Genomic DNA, 23,174 nt, shown 5'->3' with positions numbered 1-23,174 from the left:
AGAGATGAGGCTGGGGAAGTCTGGTTATGAACTTTTGTTCTCCTGGTGGCTGTCTGCCGAGGGTAGGTAGGAAGAAATACCCTGGAGTCTCAGGAGAAAGTCGGGTCCCCCAATGGCATAGCTCCCTGAGACAGCACACAGAATGGGGGCTGCTGGCCTTTGCCAGGAGGAAGCATCGTCATCTCACAGTAGGAGCATGGCTTTGGGAGACAGTATGATCACAGCTTTGGTTAGAATGGTGAGGAGCTCCCTATGCAACTGTGTCTACTTACAGTGTGTGAGGTCACCCTCCCAGGAGTGAAGAAAGTGGAGGAAGTTTAAAAATGTTGAGGAGGGGCTGGGGATGTGGCTCAAGCGGTAGCATGCTCGCCTGGCATGCGTGCGGCCCGGGTTCAATCTTAGCACCACATACAAACAAAGATGTTGTATCCGCCGAAAACTAAGAAAAAATAAATGTTAAAAAATGTTGAGGAAATGGAGAAGATATGAAAAGCATTTTTTGTGGGGAAAAAAGAGCATATTAGAGAAATAGATTAAAATTATCAGGCAAATTGGAGGCCTAGTAATCATAAATTTGTAATGCTACTAGTTTTTTCAGTTTATACAAATTTCTTATTGTATAGGAAGGAGATGAGATGGGAAATGGAACTTAACTCTCCATTCAGTCTCTGATTTGCTGTGATAAATAGAGAGCATTGGTTTTGTGCTTTCTTGGTAGAGCTGATGGGCCATTTTTGTCCTCCCTTATTACCTCTGGTTTATTTCCTGAGATGCTGGACTAGGAAGTGAAGGCAAAGAGGTTTTACTGACATTCAAGACCCAGTGGCAGGACTTGGAAGGAAGACTGAAGGCTGATGTGCAGGACATACAGAGAAATCCAGGAGTGGGAATCAGGGAAATTCTAACTATTCAGAAAGGCATGTATTTGGGGCAGCATTGACATTGGCCAGGATGTTGTGCCAGACAACAATAATCTAGGAAGAATGTGATTACAGTGGTCTAAAACAAAGCCCATTCAAATTGTTCAGTAATACCGCAATGTCCTTCTCTGCAAAATGAGAATATAATAGTGCCCACCTCACAGATTTGGGGAGACTGAACTGGTTAATGCATATGAAACCTGTTAGCACAGTGCTGGGTAGCAGTGATGATCAGTCAGATGTAGGCCACAGGCCCTTTCGCAGTTATTCACACACAAAGCTCTCTGTCTCTCTGACATTGATTCGGTTTCTGTCATTCTCTCCAGCTGTCCTCCATGATAGCCTGCTCAAAGATTTTTATAGCTGTTTTTGTTGTCCTGGTCTATGCTCTGGTCTGATGATGTACATGTTTATTCCTTGAACCTTCTCTTATGGTTCCTTTTCTGCTACTTACCATTAGCATAGCATCTTCCAGTGGCCATGGCATTCAACTCTTTGGATCTCTCCTTAAGCACTAAGAAACAGAAACAGCCTAGTAACAGTGAACAAGATCAGATGAATCCATGCCAAGAGGTGAATGAGGTCACCTCCAAGACAGAAGTGAAATAGCAAGTGACTCAAAAGATAATCTCTCCTGGGGATATAAGCACATGGAAGGGCAGATCTGCATATTTCTCAGAATTCTTTGCAATAATAACAACTCTTCATTGGGCATTTGATATCTCCAGCTCTCCTAAAAGCTTCAGGTATATGATCTCACTTAATATTCAGCAATCTTAAGAGGCATTATCATCCCTCTCAGAGATCAGGATTCCAAGGTTTAGGGGGCACCCAGTGACAGTATAGTGTTCTTGAAACAAGTGTGCACAATAGATCCTATGTTCTTAGCCACCATCCCACTGCCTTGTCCTTTTGAATGGTGTTGCACTACAGAGGTTCCTTTGCCACCTGAATTCTCCTTCCATCCTCACAAACTCATCCCCATTCCTGTTTGTCTCCAGGTACAAGTCATCCTTGTTCCCAGGCAACATGGAGACGCTGACCATCCTGAACAGTTCCCCAATGGTGGTGGAGGCATTCTTCTGTTTTCAGAATGATATCAAAGCAAGTACCTACTTTCTGGAGCCTGTCAACATGACTCTGAAACCCAATGAGAAACAGGTAGAATTGCCTGGAAAAAAAGTCCAACATGGCCAGGGTTTCTTGGGAAATTTGAGGCCTTGGCATCCTCTATATAAACGTCCTTTCTTTTGATTCTTCCATCAGATGCTAACCGTGTGGGCTTACCCTACTACAGTTGGCGTCATTGAAGACAGCATTGTCTGCTGCATCAAGGAGAACCCAGAGCCAGCTATCTTCAAATTAACCTGCCAGGGGATCCGTCCAGAACTCGAGCTAGAGCCCAAACAAATACATTTTGACCGGCTCTTGCTCCACAGGTCAGAGTTCTAAATGATGCCCAGGACTGGAATGGAATTTTTAAAACATTTAGTTCTAGAGTGGCCAACTCATCCTAATTTGCTCTGGACTTTCCCAGCTTCAGCAATGAAAGTCCTGTATCCTGGGAAACTCCTTAGTCCTGTGCAAACCAGGATGCCTAGAAGCCCTATTTAGGTCACAGAGTAACTTGGGTTCAGTGGATAGATTTCAACAGAATCCCCCCTAAGATGAACTGGACTCCCTTAAGATCAACTAACAAAGTATATAAATATTTTCATTTTTCTCAGAATGACTAGCTTTTTTCCACCTTCTCAAAGTGGTCCATTACCTAAATGTTAAGAATCTGCTCAAGAAGTTAGGGCTCAAACAAAGAACTCTAGGCCAAATCAGAACGTATGTGTTCATTCACTGGAATTGTATTATTCTAAGTAAAGAATGTTTATTCCTAGGAAAGATAATATTGTTATGTATATGCTGCATTCCTTGGTGAAGACCAACGAATACTAGTGAAGTATTCCTGATTAAATACTTCATCTGCCTAATAAATACTGACTATTGAACTAAATAAGAACTGAAGTAACAAGAACTACTTTTCTGACCCTCATGGAGAAATCCATATTAAAGGCAACTCTGACTATGGTCCAAGATTGGCAGTATAGCTGTGATTGTGAGGCCATCAATTAATTTCTCTAAGCTTCAATTTCTTCATAGGTCATGTTAGATTAATAATATCAAATTCTATTATTGAACACACTTTAGTAATATGACATCAGGTCATTGCATCCAACTACTTTAGTGTCTCCCTCTTTAAAAGGATGATTATTAGGTCATATTCAGAAACCAATAACAATCTTAATTATGGCAACCCTGAGTCCATGGATAAAGTTTTTTGCCAGCCACCTAAAGAGCCTAGTGCAGCATCCCACCTGAAACTCCACTGTCAGTGGTTTTAGTTTTTCACATTGCAAAGCCCCTGCCCTTTTAAATCATATTGCCCTTTTGCAGCATTAAATTTTACCTTTAGCAGGAGTGCATGGCTGCTGAGAGTGAAGCTTCAAGAGAAAGGCAAGCAGGTAGGACAGACGGTCAAGATAGGGCCCTATCTTCAAAGAGGAATGAGGAAAGAGAAGGCTGCCTTTTCTGGATAAAATCAGAAATGCTTGGCTTTGATTCAGTCCTTTGATTCAGGTCCTCAAAGATGACCAAAATTTTGTAGTTAGCAGACACAATGACATTAAATCAATTATTATAAATATGTTCAAGGTCACAGTGAAACATGGGCTCAAGATGAATAAATAGATTGAGAATCTCATCAGAGGAATGGAAACTATTGTTAAAAAGCACACAGTGACTATTTCAGATTTGAAAAGTACAATGTGTGAACTGAAAAGTGCACAGAATGAGCTAATCAGCTGATGGTACAGCAGAAGAAAGAATTGATAAATTTGAAAACAGATTTGATATAATTATTCAATTAAAGATAGAGAGAAAAATAGAAAACATGACCAGGATCCTAGTAAATGATGAGACAATGTCAAGCAATCTGAATTTTTGTAATTGGAATCTCAGAAGGAAAAGAAAGAGATAATGAGGCAGAAAAAAAGAAAACTGTATGAGTCTTCCTCATATTTTTTGTGAAAAAGCATAAACCTAACAGTTCTAAGAAACTTAGCCAACCTTAAGATGGGTAAATACAGTTATAGCCAAGTCTTGCCTCTAAATCTGTCACTTTGGAGCCATCAACTAACCTAAGCTTCAATTTCTTTATAGGTCACTTGGGATTAATAATATCAACTCCATCTACTTTACATGATAGATTAATAACCAGGAAATAAAACCAAACCGTGGCAAAGTATAGAACAGCTACTTAAGATCAGAGATAAAGAGAAGATCTTAAAAGCAGCCAGGGGAAAATAAGATACATTATGACTGTCTTCTCATTTTAACAATAGAAGCTGGAAGACAATGGAATAGCATTTTTAAAAAATGTTATTTTAAAAAGAAAATATTATCAAGCCAAAAATCTAGAACAAGAGTATCCTTCAGAAATGAAAAGTAAATACATTTCTGGGTAAATAAAATTGAGATCATTTATTGCCACCATTTCTGTATTACAAGAAGCTCTAAAGGAAGTTTTTCAAGTTGGAAGAAAAATGACATCAGATAGAAACTTAGAGCTAAAGGAAGTAATGAAGAATACTGAAAATTTTAAATATATGGCTAAAAATAAAATGTTTAACTTTCCTTGATTTAATTAAAAGGCAATTTAATGACTAAAACAAAAATATTAATACTATGTTGTCAGACTTAAAAAGCACGTAGATAAAAACATGTATGTAGATATAGATGTGCATCAATAATACCACATTAAAATGTGTGGTGGAGATTAAAGAAATTTATACTATTGAAGGGATCTTCATTTCATATTAAAATGTACAATATTAATTCCAGTAGACTCTGAAGATTAAGAAAATATATATGTATTTATATATAAATAATATATACATTTATATATATTAATATATATATATAATAATCATAAGAGCAACCAGTAAAAAATAATGCAAAGCAGTTTAGGTTACACAAAGGATTGGATTAATAAATCAGACCCACAGAAATAAGAGATCTTATCTGGTTATCAAGCTTTTCTAGCAATATCAAGGATTCAAACAATCCAAAGGCACCAATGAAGAATAAGGATGTCTGGGACCTCTCTTATCACTCCCCAGGTCTTTTCTTTCCACATCAGCCATGTTCTTTCTGGCCCAAATTAACAACTCAGACTCTAAGTGAGGTTTTTGAATAACTTCTCTCAGCAGGGATAACTGATTATAAAACATGTAATAGTGCTAGGTGGTCACCTAGCTTATGTGATATCGTCCAGGGAGTCCATTTCCATAAATACAGATTCCAAATTTATCTACATAAGCAATCCTAAAGCAGGAACATCTGCTAACATTCCAAATCTAAGGATTATTTTCCTAGGAAATGTTACTGGCCTATTTACCATGGGATCCAGCTAACATCACTTTTACAAGGAGATTAGAGCTGGTCAACTATCTTCTTTCTTATCCCAGGATCATCTCCCCAAGAAAGAAATGGGTCAGAAACCAGATTCATCCACCCCAGCTGTGTACCTTAAAGTCAATTAAAATATTATATTAAACCAAAGAAATGAAACAAAAAATACAGGCAAAAAGAAAGAAATGAAAGACAAAGGGACAAAAGAAAATGCTAGAACATTTTTGAGACATTGAGAAATGTTGCCACTGATAAACAGGGATAGCGAGTTCAAAGCCAGCCTCAGCAATGCTGAGGCACTAAGCAACTCAGTGAGACCCTGTGTCTAAATAAAATACAAAATAGGGCTAGGGATGTGGCTCAGTGGTTGAGTGCCCCTGAGTTTAATCCCTGGTACCAAAAAAAAGAAAAAGAAAAAGCAGGAGATACATTTAACAATGGTAAAAGGAAAATTTCATAAGGAAGACACAATTATCAAGAATGTATATGTATGGGGCTGGGGTTGTAGAGCACTTGCCTAGCACATGTGAAGCTAGGCACTGGATTTGATCCTCAGCACCACATGAAAATAAGTAAATAAAATAGAGGTATTATGTCCATCTACAACTAAAACAAATATATTAAAAAGAAGTATGTGTACCTAAGAACAGAGCTTCAAAATACTTGAAGCAAAACCCAGTAGAACTAAGGGGACAATTAGATAAATCCATAATCATGATTGGAAACATAAATACCCTTTTATGAAACACAGAGGAAAAACTAGTCAAAAGATCAGCACAGAAAAAAATATCTAAATAACACTATTAATTACCTTGATCTAATTAAAATTTAGGTAACACTACACCCATCAACTACAATGTTTGTTTCAAGCATACCTACACCATATGCAATAGAGTACTGAGCCATAAAACATATCTCATTAAATTTCAATTGATCAAAGTCTTATGTTTTCTGACCACAATATATTTAAATTATAATCAGGAGGAGCTACAAATAGAGAAAGGGAGATTAAAATGTGTCTTGTGATATTAATTTGGAATTGAAGTTCTCACTATGAAGTCATGATTTTTAATACACAGACGCACACGTGTGTGTGTGTGTGCGCACACACACACACACACACTTCCTACCTCTGTCAGTGGAAGGGCCTGGAAGCAATGATAACCAGTAGCAAGGGGCACACCAACATCCAGATCTGGTTTCTACTATCATTCTCTCCCCCAAATAGGGACTCCAAGGGAAAAGATGTCTTCAAGGCTAGGGCAGGGAAAGCACAAGAAGCACCAGATGAGTGGAGACCTTTTTTGCACCAGAAAGTAAAGAAGCACTTAACAAATCATAGAGATACAGCAGAAGGGCAGAGGAGCTAATTCAAAGGGACTCCAACCAGCTAACTATGAGACAATTTGATTGTCAAGACAAATAATGATGGTAATGGAATATAGCATATCAAATAATAATCATGAAGCTACTGCTATAAATAAGTAGATTAGTAAATAAATACAGAGAATGGGATGTTCTTCTTGACAACAGAACACCAACTAATAAACATGGGAAGATTGCTCAAATTAGATAATGATCAATGAATGCTAAAACTAGTGGGTGGACCTTTGACCAGGAATAGGATGTTTGCATAGTCTCAAAGTGTCTCCCCACAAACTACCTATTACTTATAAAGGAAAAAAATAATAAATTGACAATGTAGAAATCTGGTGGGCATTATCTTAACCAAGTCATCAAAACTAACATCACTAATATTGGGACAAATTGACATCGTGGGACTCCTGATAAGATGCCCTGAGGACACACATTAGCAACTTTACAGTACTGCCAAAAATGAGTATCTTAGATCCAAACATGAAGAAGCATCAGACAAACTCAAATTAAGAAACAGCCTACAAGGTCCAGTTGAGGTGGCACATGCCTGTAACCCTAGAGACTCAGGAGGCTGAGGCAGGGGAAAATGCAAGTTTGAGGCCAGCCTCAGCAACTTAGTGAGACCCTGTCTCAAAATGAAAAATGAAAAGGGCTTAGGGATGTCGCTCAGTGGTGAATCACCCCAGGGTTCAATCCCTGGTTCCAGAGAGAGAGAGAGAGAGAGAGAGAGAGAGAGAGAGAATATCAATCTACAAATTAACTGGCTCTTTGCTCTTCAAAATGTCCATGTCAAAAAACACAAAGAAAGGCAAAAGAAATTTTCCAAATTAAAGGAATCTAAGGAGATGTGACAAGTAAATGCAATACCTGATCCTGGATTGAATCCTTGACTGGGAAAAATATAAACAGCTTTAAAAAATTATTAGAATTAAACTTGAGTATTAGGATTAAAATTATTAGGATGAAATTTGAATCTAGACTGTGGATTAAGTAACCACGTTATATCAGTGTCAGATCCTCTTGGTTTAATAAGTGTTCTTGTCCTTAGGAAACATATACCAAAATGTACAAAGGTAAAGGAGCACATTTATCTGCAATTTAATTTCAAAGGGTTCTGACAAAAATAATATGGATATGCAAGTGAGAATGTGAATGCAAAGAGTATAAATGAAAACTGGTGGATCTTGGTGAAGGGGAGAGAGCAGTTCATACAGCGTTCTTTGTGAGTTTTGACTTGGGATAATTTGGGCTGACTTATATGTGAGGAAAAAATTTAAAACCATGCAGATTAGCCCAGCCCCATAAGCTAAGAGACCTAAGTAAAACAAGCAGGAAATAGGGGTTACGGACAATTTTTAAACACCCACACACACAAAAAGAGAAACTTTGATTTTTAAAAATTCGGTTAAAATTGACATTCCTTTTGGTCTCTGCAGAAAAGAATCCAAGATAGTTCTCCTCCACAATGTCACGCCCCTGACTGTGGCCTGGCGGGTTACCAGCCTGGAGCACCTGGGCGAAGACTTCTCCATGTCCATGATGCAGGGCACCATCCCGCCCAAGGGGAAGTACAGCCTGAACATACACTTCCAGCCCTCCAAACCCATCAACCTCAAGAAGGCCATTCGGTTGGAGGTGAGGCGTCACACCGCCGTGTGCTCATGTACCAAAATATGCGCACATTGGGTGCACAAAAGTCGGGTCTTCCTATTGCATGCTCCCATTTGATCCTTGACTTGTATCCCCAGCCCACAATATCTTGCTCTGCACACAACTACAAGCTCCAAAAATGCAGTATTTCTCAGAGCTGATTTCTTACTACCAAGAGCAGAGTACTCAATCAATGTGGAATGAATGAGTGAATGGAGTTACTATTCCTAGGTAAGCATTAGATACCTGATTCCAAACCTCAAGCCGAGTCACTTGTCACATTCCTATTTTAGTAAATACCTGGGAATCATCCTTAATCCCCATTTCTCTTGACAGGCTCCCCTCTAACCCAGACTTTGCCCCTCAGTGTATCTTCTCCCCACTCACTTCTCTGTCTACACTGCTGCCACCACCCTCATCCAGGCCACTTATGGGATCTCTCACCTAGACTACAGCAGAGGCTTCCTAACTTATCTCCGTCTTAGAATTCTAAAGTGTCCAGAGGTATCTTTACAATGTCCTTTAAATCTGGTTACCCGCCCCTGCCTTCCTAAAGCACCTCACTGCCTTCCCACTGTAGTAAAATAAAGCCCCGCGTCCTTCCCTGCTCCCGAGACCCTCCCTGACTTGGGCGATACCTTGCTCCACCCTTGCGCTTGCTCATTGGCTCCCATCTTGCTGTCTGAGTTTTTTCCTGCCTCAGACCCTGCCTTCTTGGCCCCTTGCTGGGACTCTGTCCCTGTGCTCTGCTGGAAGTTGACACCTGCTCTGTATTGAACATGCTGCTTCAACTGGGCTTCCCTAATCATCCCCCCCGCCCCCGAGGGAATCCCCAGCATGGATGGTCACTCACCATCTTCTGTCCTTCAGAGAACCGTCCCTTTCTGACATCATTCCGTTTCTTTCTCTGTTTTCCTATATGAACTCCATCAGGGCAGAATCACCCCTGCCTTATCCGCCATCTATATTGATTTTCAAAGGCTCCTGTAACATTTTGCTGCAAACTAAGTGGCTTGAAAGAACAGACCTTACTCTCTCACAGTTCTGGAGACTGGAAATCGGAAATGAAGACTTGGGCACGGTGGTGCTCCCTCCCACTGAAGGGTCTAGTGAAGAATCCTTCCTCACCCCTCTGGCCTCTGGTGTCTGCTGGTGCTTCTCAGCTGTGACTGCGTGGCTCTAATCTTGCCCCCCCTTCACAGGGCCTTCTCCTGTCTGTCTGCTCCTATTCCCTCTTATAACCCTCTGTATCCGTGGGTTCTGCATCCTTGGATTCAACCAACCATGTGTGGAAAAATTGGGAGATACATTTGCGTATGTACTGAACACAGACAAACCTTTTTTTGGTCATTATTCCCTCAGCACTGTAGTATAACAACTATTTATACTGCATTTATACCATATTAGGTATTATCAGTAATTTCAGATGATTTAAAGTATATGGGAGAATTTTTAGGCTTTATGCAAATACTTCAGCCTTTTATATAAGGGACATGAACATTCATAGATTTTGTCATCCAGGAGAGGTGGAGAGTGGTCCTGATACTAATCTTCTGTGGATACCAAGGGGCACTGTTATTGAATTTAAGGCCTAGATAATTCAGCTGTGAACCTCATCTTGAGTTCTTTGACTTAATTGCATGTGCAAAGACCTCCCCTTTAAGGTCATGTTCACAAGTCCCAGGATTAAGAAGTAGACATATCTTTGAGGAAGTCCTCCTTCATCAGTGTCTCACACAGGCCTGGGAGAATGAATGAATGAGTGTCATTGACTTTTAATGCTAAGTTTATTCTGCAGCTTTCAAGGGGTCACTTCTCTATGAATACCTCCAGGGATGGAAAACCTCCTGCCATTCCAACTGCCTGGTCTCCCTTTAAATAGATGTGCTAATTCTTCTTTAAGTTGAGCTCCAGTTTCTCTATATAACTTACATTAATTCTCTTTCTACCTTTTGGGGGCCAGTCAGTGGATCTACTCTTACTCTCCTAACCCCTTCCTGTGATAGTCTTTCAGATCACTGAGAACAGGCATTGAGAGATTTCATTCAATCCACAGAAATATATAAGGCCCAGCAGTGGTTTTCAACATTTTTAGCAGGTCTCTGGCAGGCCACATGGCCAGTGTAGGAACCTAGAGTCCCCTGGCTGTGCCAGCTTTATCCTGTAATTGCTGAGTCATGGGGAGTCCAGGGATTCCCATGATCAGCGGGTGCAGGAGACAGCAGTGAAAAGTCCTTGGACTGTTGTGTCCATCCCTGTAGTATCCCAGCCAGACAGTAGCTGAATTCCAGCCCAGGGAAAGGCAGAGTGGGTCTCCTTGACACCCCGCAAGGTGGACTATGGCTTCTCTTCCTCAGATTACACTTCTACAACTTCTAGAGGAGGAAATGCCTTACTTTCTCATCCCTTTGGAAAATATTCCAGCAGACTGGCTTTATTCATTTGTATATCTCTTAAATTGTCCTTCCTATTGTTCTCAATTGAAAATTTAATCTTACCTCCCCTGTGGAGGAGCAAAGCAAACAGAATGCTCAGGGCACCTCAGGTCTGAGGGCACCCCGTCCGCTGTCCTCCTCACAGCTCCATCAGAGGGCGAGCAGTGAAAGGAAGAAAGCAAAACTCAGGGCAATCCAGTCTGCTCTGTGGAATGTCGACAAATGTGTGTTGAAAAAGACGGAAATTCTGAATTAAACCTGAGTTTAGTGACAGCCACTGACTTCCCCTTAGCACCAAAAGCACACATGATGGAAAGCTAGCCACTTAGTTTTCCAATTGGAGGCCTCCGCAGGGAGCAGGTGTTCTCCACACAGATGGGGGAGCTCTGTGCCCACCACCCAGCAGCTCTTCTCCTGGCAGCCAGACCCTTGTTCACCTCCTGGTTAGTCTCTGGGGTCAGCGGCAGGTGGAGCCGACAGCCTGCCACAGCTCAGAGGCTCCTCAGGACAGTGGGAGAGGGATCCCAACAGGTAAGGCAACCGCAGGGTCAGTGAGCAACTGGAGCCTGTGGGTGTATTGGTGACCATGTTCACATCAATAAAACACTTGAAGTTTCCAATAGAGAAACATCAAACACTCTTATTTGCTACAAAAATCTAGCACTTTTCCATATTTTGAAAGCAGAATAGTTCTTTTTTTTTTTTTTTTTTTTTTTTTTTGGTACCAGGAATTGAATGAATCAAGGGGCATTTAACCATTGAGCTACATCCCTAGTCCATTTTTTATATTTTATTTTGAGACAGGGCCTCGCTAAGTTGCTGAGGCTGAGGCTAGATTTGAACTTGTGATCCTCCTGCCTCACCCTCCAAACTGCTGGGATTACATGCATGCACCACTGTGCCCAGCATAATTCAGATTTCTAAGTGACAGGAAGACAGAATATAAAGGTTTTCCATAGCAAATGTTGGGAGATGCTCTTCTGGTTTATTTGATTTAAAAGTTCCAGAAAACACCTTCCTGCAATGTCTACTCAGCCCAAACGTCAGTATGTAGCAATGATAATCCAGTTAGTTAAACCTCACAAAAGGGTTTAAATCCCATCCCAACATAGCCCAGAGGGTGTTTTGAAGAGCAATCTACCAAATGCCTAAGGATAATGAAAGATCTCTAGCTAGATACATCTCAAAAACACTCCCGCCCATCTCCCCTTCAGGATTCTCACTTGCATGGTTCATATTTCAGACTCCCAGCACCTTGTGAGTCTTGCTTTTACTGAAGAATGTCTCTTATCTGACAGGTTTTAGATGCAGAAAATCTTGTTGGTGTTGTTCAGATTGAAAACATCCTGGTTTTTGCAGAAGCATATGACATTGCCTTGGACATCACCTTCCCCAAAGGTCTGTTGAGCCCTTCAAGAAAAAGGTGTCTGGAAGTTGTCTTTTTCTATGTGGTGTAGTCCCGCATAGAGGAAAGCTGATGTGTTGTCAGTACCATGGTGGTCGTTGGTGCAGGAGAGGACAGTTTTGGCAATTGGTAATGTGTGTCCTGAGGAATGTTAGTAATATTAGTACAAATTCTAATTTCTCCAGCTTATGATTAGCAAGGGGTAATCATAAAGGTGAAATTTGCAGACCTCTTTTCTAAGCATTAGTTTTCTATCACTGCCGCAACAGATTGACACAAACTCCTGGTTTAAGGCAACACAAATTTATTATCTTACAGTTCTGAAGTCAGAAGTTCAAAATGGGTCTCAGTAAGTTGTCATCAAGGTGTCCACAGAGCTGTGCTCCTGGAAGCTCTAGAGAGAATCCACTTCCTCAGCTTTTGCAGGTTCCAGAGGCTGCCCACATTCCTCAGCTCCTGTCCCCTTCTTAAATCTTCAAACCCAGCAATGTCCTTCTCAGGCTGCCACCTCTCTTGTTCCCCCACTTCTGCAGTCCTCTTCCACTTTTAAGGACCTTTGTGATTACATTGAGCCATCATGTTAATCTCCATGTTCTAAAGACAGTGGCCTTAATTCTATCTGCCACCTTATCCCCTTTACCATGGAACATAGCATGTTCCCAGATTCTAGGGATCAAGATGCATATCTTAAGGGAAAGGAGTATTGTTCTGCCTGCCATGCTGTCCTAATGCCCGAGTTATGTCTCTCCTGAGCATGCAATTCTCTGTTGTCCCTCCTTTCCCTGATAGGTCTCTTATCAAGATTCAGAGAATATGATAGAATACCGGAACTACATCTTACCCTAGATGTCATTAGTCCTGTGTGCCAAGATCTTTCCTGCAGCATTATTTATAATCATGAAAAGTTTCAGAGGATCTAAATGCCTGTGAATAATAGAATGATGTTACTGTAGGACTAAGATTGTTAATTACTAAGCAGCCATGACAGAGAAGTTTTCATGCTCCCTCTAAGATCACACCTGAGGAGTTTTACTAATTTGGGAAAATGCTTATGATGTAATGCTAAGTAAAACAACACAAATGTATATCACAACTCTGTAAATTGCACAAAATTTTTAAAATACTGTAAGTTTTAACTAATGGTAGACAAGAAAAGACAGTGAATTGGGGTGGAAAACAGAAGGAGGGGCCCAGATGAACTGAGGGCGAGAACAGTAGCTGTTGCTTATTTGCCAAGACTCGTCACTGTAGTTTTCCATGTGAACTTCAGCAGGAAGTTCCTCTGCTTTGGCTCCCATGCCCGCTCACCCGGGTCCCTGCCTCTACAGGTGCTGAAGGAGGCCTCGACTTTGGGACTGTGAGGGTCATGGAGGAAACAAAGCAGCCCCTTCAACTGAAGAACCGAGGGAAATATGAGATCATGTTCAGGTAACCTGAGCCATATTAGGGTGTGGCCATCCATGTGCCCGCCTGGCAAGAAGGGTGTTGTCTAGGAGATTTTTTTTAAGTGAATCAAGGAAATTAGAAGAACCTTCTCTGCTTTTTGCCTCCTCTGGTTTCAAATGAATGGAATTCCAACCACTGAGAGCAGAGATTTTTACACTGTTCTTAACTCTGCCATTTAACAGAGACCTTCAGGGCCTCTGAGTTCACCTGGATCCACAGGGGTCTGGGATGGAGGGAGGAAGAGAATGGGAGAGGGAGGTCTGGGCAGGAGGAGTCCTGAGGGTGGAGACTAGAGCCTGGCTTCATCCCCTGAGATTGACAACGGGAGGTTCTTCAGAGAAGAAAGGGTGGCTTGGGGTAGAGGAGAGGAAAGAGGTTGCTCAGGCAGGTCACGCCATCCTCCTTGGCAGTGCCAGACTGCAGCCCAGGCAATGGCTATGGAAAGTATTCCTTCTCCCAGGGGAATTCCCATCTGACAAAGGGACTTCATCTTGCAGAGATGGGAGCAATTCAGCATGTTGGTGATCATTACAATCATTTCTTTTCAGCTAAAATAACACTGAAAGTAGAGAGGTCCAACCCCAATGCACCGTCCATTAGAAGCAATGATACTGCAAATTGAATTCATTGAGTATAAATCAAAGCCAAACAAACCTACAGGAAAGCCTTTGTCACTTTGGAATTAGTGAAGGATGACTCTTGCCTGGTTATGAGTTCCAGATTAGATCATGTTTGGGACTTTATCTCTGCTTTTTTTTATATTTATTCTCAAGTTTTAGGTGGACACAATATCCCCATTTTACATTCATGTGGTGCTGAGGATCGAACCCAGTGCCTTGTGCATGCCAGGCGAGAGCTCTGCCACTGAGCCACAACCCCAGCCCCTAGCTCTGCTTTTTTATATTGCATGTAATAGAGTCACCCTTTGATTGGAAAGATGAGCAGGGTTTGTTGAATATGCAAGGAATAGAAAGCAGAGGCACAATGCATGTAGCAGTTGAGCCAGCTGGTCTCCTGAAGCATGGAGTGACAGTCAGACCCCCACAGCAACTCTAGATGTCCCACTTCCACCTAAGTTCCTGTGTCTGTCCAGACTCTGCACCACTGTCCTGAGTCAGCTCCTCTCTCTGGTTCTTACCTTATCCCATTGGGCCATGGACTTCACTATTCCTCTGTTGCATGACTTCTGCCCCTGACTTCTCCCCTTAGGACTACTGGTTTCCCTCTGTGTGTGCCGCATCCAGTCTCAGAGAGAGAGGAACAGAGACAAAGACAGAGAAAGAGAGGGAGACAGGAAGGAGAAGAGAAGAGTTAATTTAGCTGATATTTTTTGGTAGCAAGCGTACCTATTGAACATAGATGCCCTGCAAGGGCACCTCTTGACCATGGGAGAGAGGATAGCACTCTGCCTCATGCATCAATCCCTGGTCCAGTTGATCCTGTAATCTACTGCACAAAGCACAGTTGACATTCCTGACATAGCAGTTAAACAGGGCCAGAGACATGGTAGGGTCCTTAACAGTCTAGATTCTCCTCTCTAGTATCTTCAATTCCCTGGGCAATGACTTAAACTAACTCTTTGTTCTGTCTTCCAGCTTTTCCGTGGACTCCTTGGGGATTTCAGCCATCAATATGAGTTCCTTGATCACAGTCCTACCCAAAAAGGGCTCACTGACTGCAACAGAAAAGCCCACAAACGTCCAGGTGTTCTTTAGGGCCAGAAAGGAAGTGAAGGTCGAGCACCAGCCCATTCTGCGCTGTCAGGTGAGAGGGCTTAAAGCGACAGGCTGCTCAGTGGCAAGATGGTAGGTGTCTCGCTGCAAACATGGGTCCATGGATGGTGTAATCGATGCCCCAGAGGCAAAGGGAGAGTGGTCTGGGTGGCAACCAGGTGGGATGCAACAAAGTTTGGTTCCAAACAGCAGGCAGGGGGCAGGGGGCAGGGGGCAGCCAGGAGATGTACAAAGTCATCATAAATAGAACGAGAGCAAATGGGTCCCCAGGTCTTAGGGGAACATCAGAGTCAAGGAAGCTGCATTCTGTCCTCAAGCACAAGAGTGAGGAATTGAACATAGGAGGCACAGTTGCTCCCTGTCGATCTCTGGCTGACACACGGCAGGCTCTATGCTAGTGTCTGCTGATATTACAGTCAACACAGTAATACAGAGTGAAATGCCAAGATTGAGGAATGAAGAAGACAACATAGGGGGTTCTGTAGCTATGCAACTGGCTGATATCTTCCCAACCCTCCTTCCCTTTGCAGATTATTGAGCCCAATCTTGCAGAAGGAAGTGAGATCATTGCAAGCATCCCAATTAAATGTTCTGTGAATGCAGTGCATTCCAAATTCAACATCAGCCCCTCCTCCATCATCAACTTTGGGGCTTTGATCTGTGGCACTCGCAGGAGCACCACCTTCACCATAGAAAACCAAGGCATTATCGACTTCAAGTTCGCCCTCTACAGGCTGACACGGGAGAGCCACATGCATCAAAAGAAAGTGTAAGACAAGTGTCCACTAAACTGCAGCCATTCTGGTAGAGAGTGCTTTATATTTTACAAAGTGCTATCACGTATCTTACCTGAAACCACCCAATGCCAAATTTCTTACATGTTCCAACTACTGTCAAATATTGGATAAATTTTAGTTTAATAAATATGAAGTATCTGTTTTTAGCTTCTTCTCTGCTGTGACTAAAGGACCCAACCAGAACGATTATAGAGGAAGAAAGGTTTATTTGAGGGCTCACTGTTTCAGAGGTCTCAATCCACAGACACTAGGCTCCATTCTTTGAGGCTCAAAGTGAGGCAGAACATCATGGTAGAGGAGTGTGACAGACAGAAGCTGCTCACATGACGATCAGAAAGCAGAGAGAGACTCCACTTGCCAGATACAAATATATACCCAAGCCATGCCCCAATTCCCACCTCCTCCAGCCACACTCCACCACTTCAGTTACCACTCAGTTAATCCCCATCAAGGGATTAAATCGATGATTGGGTTAAGATTCTTACAACCCAATCATTTCTCCTCTGAACCTGTCTCACATGTGAGCTCTTGGGGGACACCTCACATCCAAACTGTAACAGTATCCCATGTGGGATTTGTTGTCCTGGTGTTTCTGGTGTGCTGAAAGACTTACTAGTAAGTTATTGTCTTATCATTCTGTAGGATATCCAGGGCCTACTATAAGCAAGCTGTATCAAAAGAAATTGTAACTGTGCTTCATAATGGGGGGAGCATTTCAAAGCTTTTAGTTATACTCAACCTTACAGACATTGAAATGTGAAGAAAAGAGACAAAACTTAATCTATTTGTCCCTTCGTTTTTTTTGTTCTAATTAGTTATACGTGACAATAGAATGCATTTTGACACATCATACTTAAATGGAGTATAACTTCTCACTCTTCTAGTGTACACTGGTCATGTAATCACATATGCACATAGGGTAATAATGTCTTATTCATTCTACTGTCCTTTCTACCACCATACCCCTCCCCTCCCTTAACTCTCCTCTATCTACTCCAAAGAACCTCTAGTCTTCCCTATATGCCCCCCTTATTGTGAATTAGCATTCAGATATCAGAGAAAACATTGGACTTTTGATTCTTTGGTATTGGCTTATTTCACTTAGCATAATATTCTCTAGCTCTATTCATTTACCAGCAAATGCCATAATTTCATTCTTTAAGGCTGAATAATATTCCTTTGGGTATATATACCACATTTTCTATATCCGTTTATCTGTTGAAGGGCACCTAGGTTGGCTCCACAGTTTAGCTGTTGTGAATTGAGCTGCTATAAATATTGATGTGGCTGTGTCACTGTAGTATGTTGATTTTAAGTCCTTTGGGTATAAACTAAGGAGTAGCATAACTGGGTCAAATAGTTGTTCCATTCTAAGTTTTCTGAGAAATCTTCATACTGCTTTCCAGAGTGGTTGCACCAATTTGCAGTCCCACCAACAATGTATGAGTGTGCCTTTTCCCCATATCCTCACCAACATTTATTATTGCTTATATTCTTTTTTTTTTTAAAGAGAGAGTGGGGGGGGGAGAGAGAGAGAGAGAGAGAATTTTTTAATATTTATTTTTTTTTAGTTCTCGGCGGACACAACATCTTTGTTTGTATGTGGTGCTGAGGATCGAACCCGGGCCGCAAGCACGCCAGGCGAGCACGCTACCGCTTGAGCCACATCCCCAGCCCCTATTGCTTATATTCTTGATAATTGCCATTCTGACTGAAGTGAGATGGAATCTCAGTGTAGTATTGATTTGCTTTTCTCTAATTGCTAGAGATGTTGAACATTTTTTCATATATTAATATCGCCTGTATCTCTTCTTCTGTGAAGTGTCTGTTCAGTTCCTTAGCCCTGTATCAATTGGGTTATTTACTTTTTTGTGTGTCAAGTTTTTTGAGTTCTTTATATATGTCTCTTCATTTTAAAATTATATTTTTAATGAGATCAGGTAAAATATTTGATGTGTACCAATAATTTCCCACATACTGCTTTTCAGTGAATTCAAGCATTTTTAAAAATTATTCATTTTTTATTAGCTCTCCGTCACTATGACAAAGTACCTTAGATGATAAAATTATTAAAAGAAAAAGTTCCTTTTGACTCACAGGTTTGTAGGTTCCCATAGGATCGTTTGGCCCTGTGGCTTTGGCCCTGAGGTAATATTTCATGGCCAGTGCATATGATAGAACAAAACTGCTGCCCCTGTGGTCAGGAAGCAAGAGAGAGAGGAAGAGAAAGAGTCCTGGGTCCCACGATCCCCTTCAAGGGCACATTTCCAATGACCTAGATACCTCCCAAAAGCACCACCCTGGGACCCAGATCTTTAACACATGGACCTTTAGGGGACATTTATCCTAGCACTTTTCTTACAGTAATTTCCAGTGTTCTTATGAATAAGTGGGATTACTACATCGTTTCCTTAAAATTGTCTATGAGTTTAGTCAGTGATGACCAAGCTACCTGTGTCACTCTGCCACCCTCTTGGGCAAAGAAACACCACCCTGCAATGCCTAAGAGAAAAGACCTAACAAATGCCACCCCCAAACCTAAGAGTGCACTCTTCCCCCTCCATCAGAGCTGGCCACAATCGACACACCAGAACCCGGGAAAGTGAGACCTTCTTCAAGACTGGCACTTCCAAAACAGCCAAGTTCTCAGACTCAATTCAGAAAGATGTGACCATCACAAGCCAGGTGAGTGCCCCTCCGCATCCACAGAAACCCAGGAAGGCCTCCTGTCAAACAGCTCTTGCCTCAGAACACCTGCCTAGGAGAACAGGATTTGAATCTACTATGGCAGGAATATGAAGTACTAAAAATCTCACTTTCATCTTAAACAGCCATGAGACGGCCTTCGTTTGGATATCCTCATTTGCTCTAAAACCTTCATTGGCTTGCCAGTATCCTAAAATTGGCTCCAAACTCTTCTTGGGTATTTTAATCAATAATCATTTGTTTTTAAGAAATGGAACCCTGCAAAGAAGTGAGATGGAATCTTAGCTCCTCTGGCGATCCCCAGCACACAGCTCAGGTTCAAGATAGTGACCAAGTCAGGCCAACAGCAGCCTCCATGTATCACGGGGTAGTCCCCCTTCTCCATACCAGGGGCCTCATCCCTACAGACACCCTGTGTGAAGAGCACCCACTAAAGGAGTGCCATGTGCCAGCCTGCCCAGCTGCCATGCTGAGGGGCCCCCAAAGCATTCTGCTCTGGGTCATAACCCTGGAGAAACTTGGATCTCTGAGCTAACACATTGCTGGGCATCCTCTTCCGGGAGGGATGAGCTGCCCGAGACAGACCTCCTTATCTCAGGCCACTGTAGTAGTCTCAGCACATTCTACAGTTATCCTGAGAACTGTGAAGGGAGAGGGGAGGGCTGGGGACTCCAAGATCATCCAGGGACGACTCCTGAATGAACATCCCCCACTCTTTTTGAATACTAACTCTAGCCAGATGCTATGCTGTTTACTTCAAATATATTCTTTTCGCTTATACCTACAGTGATCCCTGGAGCTGGGGGATTTTGCCCCATTTCATAGATAAATAAACTGAAAACCAAAGAAGTCATTTGTCCACGGTCAAATAATTAGTACATAGCACAGCTGAGGTTCTGGCCTAGGTGTATCTGACTCAAATCTTAACCAGTGCTCCACCCTGCACCCCTCTGCTCTGAGACCCCACCCAGATAAGTGTTACATGATGGGAACATGATCTGCTTTATTAAGCCTTTGATTCAGTCATGATTGCTCAGAGGAATGTGCAGGGAAGGAAGTACTAAGAAAGCTCGTCTGTGAGGAACCCCTGGGCCCTCCATTCCTCCAGGAGGAGAGGGGTGGGTTCCAAGAATTGCCTGTAGGGAGAGATGAGGCCCTTCACCCCTTGTGACTCTGGTGGAAGGTCTCAGACTCCGTTACCCCCTCTGCCTTCATCCCTCCCACCCCGTCCAGCAGGCCCGCTTCTCTCATGGTATGTTCACCGTGTACCCTGGGTTCGGCTCCGTTCCTCCTGGAGGACAGCAGGTCATCACCGTGGATTGCGTGGCTGACCCCGTGGGAAGGTGTGAGGAGTTCATAGCCATCGATATCACCGACCGAGACCCTAGAGAATATCCTGCTGGCATTTCTTACACTCTGCTTGCGGAAGCATGTATGCCAGGTACTGCCACTTTTATTGGATAACCCCCCTCCCTCTTCAGGCAGATTCCTTTAAGATGTCCAGCAGATGAGACAGGGCCACTTTCTTTGGGACCTTGGAGCTTCCTCTACTACCTTCAGCCATACTTTCCCTTAAAGCCTCACAAGCATGTGCATACCTGAGAGAACGTGATGCTTCAACTCTTGCCTTCTTGAGTCCAGCCCTGGATTTTCAGATGAGTATCATTATCTGAGAATCATGGTGACAAGAGACATGGCCCACAGGAACACAAGTGCCATTCTGCTCGGGCCACTCCCTGAGGGCAACATGCCCAGAGAACAATGCTCAGTAACTGCACGTGCTAAAATTCCAACCCAGCAAGAGCTCAGGTTAAGCACAGAGAGAACTCCTCTTGCTTCTGCTCAAGGCTTACTGAAGGGGGCCCAAGTGCCTCCTTCTTCCTAGGTCCACCCCAGATCTTGGTCTCACCCCTCCTTGCCATTGGCAGAAAAAGGCAGATCAAGATGTGTCAGTCCAAAAGAGAAAAAGACAACAGAATTTACCCCATCGCTTAGCTCCTTATACGAATTTCCCTGCCTCTTCTCTGCAACTAGCCTTTGTCAGAAGCAGAACATCCAAGTTAGGCATGAGAGCCAGGAATCTGCATGCAGGCATCATCTAACGCTCTTCCTCCCCTCCCCAGCCTTTGTGACGGACAACAATGCTTTGATATTCGAGGAGCACCAGATCTGTTCCAGCCCCAACCTACACTACATCTTGCAGACCATAAAGACTGGGGGACTCTTTGTGGAGGATGAGAACAAGTTCATTTTCTGCAATGTCCTGGTGGGCCATCAGGCCAAGGCTCGGTTCAAGATCAGCAACCTGGGAAAGATCGCCTGTGATGTCAACATCGCAGTTAAGCCCATCTCCAATAAGGTAAGGGGCTCCAAAGGCCCTGGCCCACCGTGGTTGGCAGAGGTCCGGGAAAAGGCTCTGGGAAGCTTCTGCTCTGGAGTCTTTGTATCTGAATGAGAATTATCTGGCTCTTAGCCTTGCTGGAAGTTCTGTGAGGTCACAGGGTCACCTCCCCTTGGCCAAAAGCCATACTTTTGTCCCAGAAGGTGTGTGTCCACTTGGCACCTCTAGGATCAACCAGTCCCTACTCATGAGCAGCTCATTCATCCATCACTCACTCACTATGTGCCTAAGATAATAGACAAAGCATTAAGAGGAGTCCCAGCTTCAGAGAGGTCTGCCTCAAACTGCATGTTGTCCTGGACAGGGAGATTTGGAGGGTGCCCATCCTTAAGGAGAAGGTAAAATGGCAAACCTTTCTGAGCCCGTGTCCCCCAGCACCATGTGACAGGAACTGTGCTGAATGATTTACATCTATTGCCTCATTTCACCTTCACCGTGACTCTTTCAGACTTTGTGTTGTTATTCCTTATTTAGTTAGGGAAATTGAGGCTCAGAAAAACTAAATTATTCCCTGGCCCCAGGGCCTGGAAATACATAGCCAGACTTAAAGCCCAGCTTTACCTGTGTTCAAGTAAATAATTGCCCATCTCAGGGTCTATTAGACTGTAAACTGCCTGCTCTCTCTGAGTGGGAGCATACTAAGATCCTTTTCCTCACAAAAAATCGAGGACAGCATGCATGAAAAAGGACTTAAGCAAGGGGTTTCTGTCACTGCTAATTTCCAATCCCATGTACTGCAAATACTGCCTACGCTTATCTAGGATACTTCAGTTTTCTGCCCAAAAGTGGAATTTGAGCCCAAGTGGTCTTCTTGCCCCAGAACTAGCACTGTTTGTGGCTAATGGGGGTGGGGAGATCTCCAAGGAGTCTCTACTTGGAGCCTCCTAGAGAGTGTGCATTCCCAGAAGACTCTCTCAGGAGAGTCAAGGAGACCATCTAATCCCTTTTATGACCTCCTTCAGGCACTGGTGACATCCAGCCTTTGTTCTCTGGTCTTATTTGGACCCCTAAGGGGCAGTTCTCTCCCTATCTGTACTAAAAACATAAAAAGCAGGCAAGCCTGATTTCTAACCAGAGACTATAACAGGGGATGTGCAGGAGGAGGAGACTGTTCTCCTCCTCCCTGGTGTGCAGATCTGAAGGGAATCCCTGCAAAGGCCAAAGAAACCTTAATGCCCGCCCGCAGCTTAAGAATAAGAGGGAGTAGTCAGTCTGTTCCCATCTGCTTCTCATAAGAATGAAAATTTTGTTCAAAGTCATGCCAGAAGTCCCCGCAGTCTCCAAACACTTCCACTGGTTGAGAATAGGTAAAATGCCTTGGGGGTTTTCTCTAGCCAAGGCCCTTGGAGCTACAAGGAGCAGAACCTCACTCAAGTTAGCCCAAATAATACTAGATTGACAACAGTGAATCCAAGACCTCAGACATGGGTTAGAACATGTAATATAGCCATCACTCATTACGACTGGAACTGGCATTCGAAATCCACCCTTCAGATCAGCAGGTACTCCATCCATCTTTTAAGGCCACGTGTCTCTCTGGTTGTTTCCATTGCTCCTTTCTGTAATATGGCTTCCTCATCGTGTATGTGGTCCCAGCTCAGCTCCACAGTAGCCACCAAAAACAATCTTTAGGCATCTTGATTTAGGTGACAGAGGATGGGATAGTGGGGAGAATATCTGGCTGACTGACTTGCTTCATTCATTGGAGTCAAAACTCAAATGCAACTAGATATTACTTAGGAGAGGATCCCAGTGTCTAGGCAGCTCCTTCCAGGGCCCATGACTCTGTAGGTGATAGAGCTTGTCTATCACAGAGCTTTTATTTTTTTTTTTTTTTTTTTTT

At 42.9% G+C, this 23,174-nt stretch overlaps 1 protein-coding gene across 2 annotated transcripts in view; it reads left to right on the top strand.

Moving 5' to 3' along the window:
* Positions 1-23,174, top strand: part of Hydin (HYDIN axonemal central pair apparatus protein) — a 380,287-nt gene that overhangs the window by 302,995 nt on the left and 54,118 nt on the right. For both annotated transcript variants that reach the window (XM_048792466.1, XM_048792467.1), the window contains 10 exons: positions 1,922-2,081; positions 2,187-2,359; positions 8,195-8,393; positions 12,142-12,241; positions 13,577-13,676; positions 15,290-15,458; positions 15,958-16,196; positions 18,792-18,909; positions 20,164-20,371; positions 21,054-21,289. In XM_048792466.1, coding sequence (XP_048648423.1) covers positions 1,922-2,081; positions 2,187-2,359; positions 8,195-8,393; positions 12,142-12,241; positions 13,577-13,676; positions 15,290-15,458; positions 15,958-16,196; positions 18,792-18,909; positions 20,164-20,371; positions 21,054-21,289 — 1,702 coding nt within the window. The remainder of the gene's footprint in view (positions 1-1,921; positions 2,082-2,186; positions 2,360-8,194; positions 8,394-12,141; positions 12,242-13,576; positions 13,677-15,289; positions 15,459-15,957; positions 16,197-18,791; positions 18,910-20,163; positions 20,372-21,053; positions 21,290-23,174) is intronic.

The sequence above is a fragment of the Marmota marmota genome, unplaced genomic scaffold (genome assembly GCF_001458135.2).
Source record: "Marmota marmota marmota unplaced genomic scaffold, marMar, whole genome shotgun sequence".
Classification (NCBI taxonomy): Eukaryota; Metazoa; Chordata; class Mammalia; order Rodentia; family Sciuridae; genus Marmota; species Marmota marmota.
The sequence above is the reverse complement of the archived record's forward strand: the minus strand, read 5'-3'. Positions and strand labels throughout refer to the sequence as shown.